This window comes from Pseudorasbora parva, chromosome 17 (assembly GCF_024679245.1).
Source record: "Pseudorasbora parva isolate DD20220531a chromosome 17, ASM2467924v1, whole genome shotgun sequence".
NCBI lineage: Eukaryota > Metazoa > Chordata > Actinopteri > Cypriniformes > Gobionidae > Pseudorasbora > Pseudorasbora parva.
Window position 1 is genome coordinate 24,690,403 of NC_090188.1, and position 6,322 is coordinate 24,696,724.

Sequence of the window (6,322 nt, forward strand, 5' to 3'; positions counted from 1 at the left end):
ACACTGAATCGCTTAATGACCCGATTTTTTTTGGCCAGGCATTCATGACAATGTGCGCAGGTGGTGCGCGTCTTGCCCTGAATGTCAGTTGGTGAATCCACTGGCCTCCCCAAAAGCGCCCTTGCGCCCACTTCCTTTAATGCAGGTCCCCTTCGAGAGAATTGCGATGGACCTCATCGGGCCATTAGAGCGATCCGCACGCGGGCATCGTTTTGCGCTAGTTATCGTGGACTACGCAACACGATACCCGGAAGCAGTGGCCCTCCGCAACATCTCCGCGAAGAGTGTTGCGGACGCACTGTTTCGTCTAATCTCCCGGGTGGGGATTCCGAAAGAAATCCTCACGGATCAAGGCACGGCGTTTATGTCACGTACACTAAGCGAACTATACGGGTTATTGGGCATTAAGTCCATTCGAACAAGCGTCTATCACCCACAAACGGACGGCTTGGTCAAACGGTTTAATCGCACACTTAAATCCATGATCCGTAAGTTCGTACAGGAGGACGCCAAAAATTGGGATAGGTGGTTAGAACCCCTCTTATTTGCCGTGCCGGAGGTCCCCCAAGCCTCCACTGGGTTTTCCCCCTTCAAGCTTCTCTACGGGCGCCAGCCACGGGGGGTGCTGGACGTCCTGCGAGAAACTTGGGAGAAGGGGCCTTCTTTGGCGAAAAATGAAATTCAGTATGTGCTGGACTTGCGAACAAAACTCCACACCTTGGGGCGGCTATCTAGGGAGAATTTGTTGAAAGCCCAGGACCGCCAGAGCCGGTCATATAACAGGGGTACGAAGCTACGCAAATTCACACCGGGAGAAAAAGTGCTCGTGTTACTCCCTACCTCGAGCTCTAAATTAATGTCGAAGTGGCAGGGGCCGTTTGAGGTCGCACGACAAATTGGAGACCTCGATTATGAAGTGATACGATCCTATAGGAACGGGGGCACGTCAAATATACCACCTCAACCTCCTTAAAAAATGGAATGAGGTGGAATCAGTGTTGTTGGCAACGGTGATCGGGGGAGAGGATGATCTCGGGCCAGAGGCGAGCATCAAAGCACAATCGGTCGCGCTGGCCCCGGGGGGAGATTATCTCTCACCGCTCCAACTCACTGATTTGTCTAAATTACAGGCGGAGTTCGCCGACGTGTTCTCGCCCCTACCGGGACGTACCAATTTGATTCAGCACCATATCGAGACCGAGCCGGGCGTGGTAGTTCGCAGCCGGCCATATCGCTTGCCTGAGCACAAAAAAAAGGTGGTTCAGGATGAATTAGGGGCAATGCTCGATATGGGAGTAATCGAGGAGTCCAACAGTGACTGGGCGAGCCCGATAGTTTTGGTCCCTAAGACTGACGGCTCGGTCAGGTTCTGTGTGGACTATCGCAAGGTGAATGCAGTGTCGAAATTCGACGCTTATCCAATGCCGCGGGTTGACGAGTTGCTTGATCGGCTGGGCACGGCTCGATTTTATTCGACATTGGACTTAACAAAGGGCTATTGGCAGATCCCCTTGTCTCCATTGTCCAAAGAAAAGACAGCTTTCACCACGCCGTTTGGATTGCACCAATTTGTCACGCTTCCTTTCGGGTTGTTCGGGGCGCCCGCTACCTTTCAGCGCCTCATGGACAGGATTTTGCGTCCCCATGCCGCATATTCTGCTGCCTATCTGGATGATATCGTGATTTACAGTCACGATTGGCAGCGGCATATGCAGCATGTCAGGGCGGTCGTGAGGTCGCTGAGGGGAGCGGGGCTCACGGCCAACCCGAAGAAGTGTGCGATTGGGCGGGTGGAAGTAAGGTATCTGGGCTTCCACTTGGGTCATGGACAGGTGCGTCCCCAAATTGATAAGACCGCCGCAAATGCAACCTGTCCGAGACCCAAGACCTGGGGCTGGCGGGATATTATAGACGGTTTATACCAAATTATTCGGACCTCACCAGCCCTTTGACTGACCTTACTAGAAAGGGGCTACCAGATACGGTCCAATGGACGGAGCCGTGCCAGCAGGCCTTCACCCGAGTTAAGGCTGCTCTATGTGGCGGGCCGCTTTTACACTCCCCTGACTTTTCTCTCCCTTTTCTGTTGCAGACTGACGCGTCGGACAGGGGGCTGGGCGCAGTCCTGGCCCAGGAGGTGGAGGGGGGAGAGCGGCCGGTGCTGTACATTAGCCGCAAGCTCTCAAAGAGAGAGGCTAAGTACAGCACCATCAAAAAGGAGTGCCTTGCCATCAGGTGGGCCGTTCTCACCCTCCGCTACTACCTTCTGGGGCGGGAGTTCACCCTCTGTTCGGACCACGCTCCTCTCCAATGGCTCCACCGCATGAAGGATACCAACGCGCGGATCACCCGTTGGTATCTAGCTCTTCAGCCTTTTAAGTTCCAGGTGGTCCACAGGCCGGGTGCTCAGATGGCTGTGGCCGACTTCCTCTCCAGAAATGGGGGGGGGGGGGGGGCTGCAGGCCGGACGGCTCCCCGGCCTGAGTCGGGCGGTGGGGGTATGTGGCAAGGGGGGCGTGGTTCAGCGAGGTCTGCAGCGGGAGAGAGAGCCGCGGGACGAGCGGTAAGTGAGTGGGTTGGAAGCAGATTAATAACACCTGTCTCTTGTTCCAGTAATGGGCGCGGAGAGGGTATAAATACCGGTGGAACCGCAGACGAGGGAGAGAGAGAGTCGGACTGTTGATGCGAGACAAGACCCTGAGCTTGACCCGGAAGCCGGAAGTGCTGTGAACCGGAACCTATTGTTGTGTATGAGTTTGACTGAAGGCACACGCCTGAGTGTGTTATTGACTTTGAGAAACGAGAATAAAAAGAGAAGCATCAACAGTCCAGCCGACCCCCGTGTCCTCTTCCTTCCTTATCCTATCGAACTTTTTACAGTCATCATCTCACACAGTCTGATTTAGAGAAATTTTTTGAGAAATTTAAATGGTTGCATTTATAGTAGACAACTGTGGGGACTTTGCCTAAAAGTTATGTATTAAGCTACATGTAACGTTTTGAAAAAGACCATAATGCTTGTCTTGTGCTATGAAAAATGTATTTATATATTTATTTATTTTTTTGAATATGCCCTGTGCAATTTAAAGGGTTTGTTCAAGGATAAGTTTGTTAGGGCTAGAATAACATGAAATGCGAAGGGTCTATAAAATGTTAATTTACCAAGTGCCACGTTGGCTAACCATAAAAATGACAAACATTTATCAAGAGCCTAAAATTTGGTTATATCATGAGCTGTTTGATAAAGTTTAGACTTCCGTCAGTTCTCGGTTCTCATGCACACACATAGCTTTATCTGCTTATTTAATCATTTTTCTTAGTACAGCCATGCACGAATTACTTAGGTCAGTATTTACATTTTACAAAGCAAATTTAATTCTCAAATTACGGACAATCGGGCAGCCGTCTTCATCGACAGACTGGGTGATTTATGAAGTAGGATATTATGATGTGTAATATTTGGGAAAGCAGCATCTTCCTGTTCCACTCCTGAGTATAAGTACTAGGAAAGTATGCCTGAGCTTTATTCTCTGACCCATCCAGAAGCCAAAAGCCTCGACAGTGCTCAACTCAGAGGTGAGAAACACAAGACAAGAAATAAATGTAAGAATTTGTGTACCATACAAATGTAATCCTAAAATGTATTGTTTAATTGTAGTTTTGAATAACTTTTCTCCTTTTGTTTGCAGACCATGTTTACAAAAACATCTCTAGGGATCCTGTTCAGTCTTGCACTGAATGTATGGCTCTGTGAAACTGCAAGTGTAATCATTTGTAAGTAATACGTTTTTTGATTAAAATTAATTAATCTTAAATGTTATCACAATATATTCCACTAAATCTTTGTCTCACATTCCAGGGAATCAACAAGAAGTAACACATATAAATGGAATACCTCAGGACAGAATTAAATATACTGCTCGAAGCTGCAAAGAACTTCGTGAAAAGTATCAGATTATTGATGGTACGGTCATTTTAAATTATATATATTTTATCTTAAGCAACAACTGTATTTAAGTGACTCAGGAGTGCTTCTGTCCAAACAGATGGCCTATACTATCTGAACTCATCAAGAGGGGTCATTTACCAGACATTCTGTGATATGACCACTGCTGGTGGAGGCTGGACGCTGGTTGCCAGTGTTCATGAAAACAACATGTATGGAAAATGTACTGTAGGGGATCGCTGGTCTAGTCAGCAGGGCAGTAGCCCAAACTGGCCTGATGGTGACGGAGCATGGGAAAACACAGTCACATTTGGAACTGCAGAAGCCTCTACAAGTGATGATTATAAGGTATTCTTTTTTGTAAAATTTGTATGGTTTTCCAGTCATAGTAAAATAGAAGCAACATAAAGGACACTGTGACAATAGAGTAATGATCAAAGGATGTTTATTTAGAATCTGAAATGACAGTCTGTTTCCTTTCTGCCACAGAATCCTGGATATTTTGACATTGCCGCAAAAGATGTGTCTGTGTGGCATGTTCCAAATAATATGGAGTTGGACCACTGGTCTCCTAATTCCCTCCTGCGATACCACACTGAGAATCACTTCTTAACTCTCCATGGAGGAAACCTTTACAATTTATTCAAAGTCAGATAAGCGTCAACAATTTTTAACGTCAACAATGTTTAAAACATTCATAAAAACTCTGTTTTTTTAAATGATATTACAAAAATATAGATTTTTTTCCTTTCAACTTTTCCAGAAATTCCCTGTGAGGTTTGGAATAGGATCATGCCTCACTGATAATGGGCCTTCTATTCCAATAGTGTATGATGTCGGAAATGCAGAATACAACAAAAATCTGTATGGTCCCAATTCAAGAAGTAAGGCTTTTTTTACCTTCATTTAACCAGCCAATATTTTTCATATATTTTAATGAAAGTGGCTGCATCAATGAATAGTCAAAAAATATGTGTGTTTAGTGATGACAGATTATCATCAAAGATATGTTCTGTGCATTTTCCACAGCAATATTTACTCCTGGATTCATCTCATTCAGAGTCTTCAATACTGAAAAGGCAGCCATGGCTCTTTGTTCTGGTGTCAAACCAACCAACTGTCACACTGAACATGTGAGTTAAAATAATATTCTGGATTAATTAAATGATTGTCTATGAACAGCATTTGTGACATGCTGATTATCACCACAGACAATAATTTATATTACAGTGTTTATATATAATAAATGTGTTGATAGTAATACATAACATTGGAAATAAATCAAGTGCACTAATGTCATTTGAAGAAGTGAATGTTTTGTTGTTAGTAATCTACTCATATTTCTTGCAGTTCTGTATTGGTGGAGGTGGACACTTTCCTGAGGGGTTCCCTAGACAGTGTGGGGACTTTGCGAGTTTTGACTGGGATGGCTATGGTACTAATGCAGGATGGAGTGCTTCCAAAGAGATAACTGAAGCAGCCGTGCTTCTCTTTTATCGCTGATACTCCAATCAATCTAAAATCACCAGCTTCCTTTCCTTCTTTGCAAGAAATTCCACATTAACACCTGAATGTTACAAACACAATTATTTGTGCATGTATTTCTTTATAATTTCTATATCTTTTATATTGATTTGTAATCTAAGATTACATATGATTGTAATTGGAAAAAAAATCAGATTAGCCATTTATTGAGCTTTTGATTGTTTATATCTATAACACCTATCAATGTTTATGGGTTTCTTTCTATAACTGTTTAAAAGTGGATACAAATGCATAATGTTCTAATAAAACAAATATTAGGGCAAGATTTGAAAAGGGTTTTGTTTTTAACACATTTTTATCCCGAGATTTTCAGATGTCCAGAGTGGATAGCATGCATTTATGGTCCAGGGGTCTTTAACTAAAATAGCTTGGGGTCCAGAAAAAAACCTTCCTCACCGGCCGAGGTCTGGAAAATTATATACCTAAAAACATGAATTTATGTCTTTTTGCCAGACTATAGAAAGAAATTAGTGTAGATTAAAATGTCTTTATTGAACAAAATATATGTTCTCATATAGATAAAGAATGTCTTTTCATATTGTTAAAGCAAACATAGGTAATCCTCCACAAAATATATTTCTGTTGTTCTGTATGTTGCTGTATGTTCTTGTATGTTGTTCTGTTTAAGTTGCGTTGGTACAAAATATCGAATTCAACCAGTAGCCATGTCTGACAAAAATATGATGAATGAAAAAATGCCTTCATCTCTAAATCTGCACTGAAAATACATTAATTTCAACATTACTAGCAACTAAAGTGCCTTTTCAGCTGAACTGAGATAAACAGTAACAATCAATGAACACAAACCCTCCTGGTTAAAAAAAACAAAAC

General features: G+C 43.6%; 1 protein-coding gene across 1 annotated transcript; it reads left to right on the top strand.

Moving 5' to 3' along the window:
• The first annotated feature begins 3,500 nt into the window (after positions 1 to 3,500).
• Positions 3,501 to 6,056, top strand: LOC137045068 (intelectin-like). The gene is made up of 8 exons (XM_067421527.1): positions 3,501 to 3,576; positions 3,690 to 3,774; positions 3,860 to 3,964; positions 4,047 to 4,294; positions 4,436 to 4,594; positions 4,710 to 4,830; positions 4,976 to 5,079; positions 5,297 to 6,056. Exons 2-8 carry the CDS (start codon positions 3,693 to 3,695, stop codon positions 5,447 to 5,449), a joined length of 972 nt encoding a protein of 323 aa, XP_067277628.1. The 5' UTR covers positions 3,501 to 3,576; positions 3,690 to 3,692; the 3' UTR covers positions 5,450 to 6,056.
• The last annotated feature ends 266 nt before the right edge of the window (positions 6,057 to 6,322 follow it).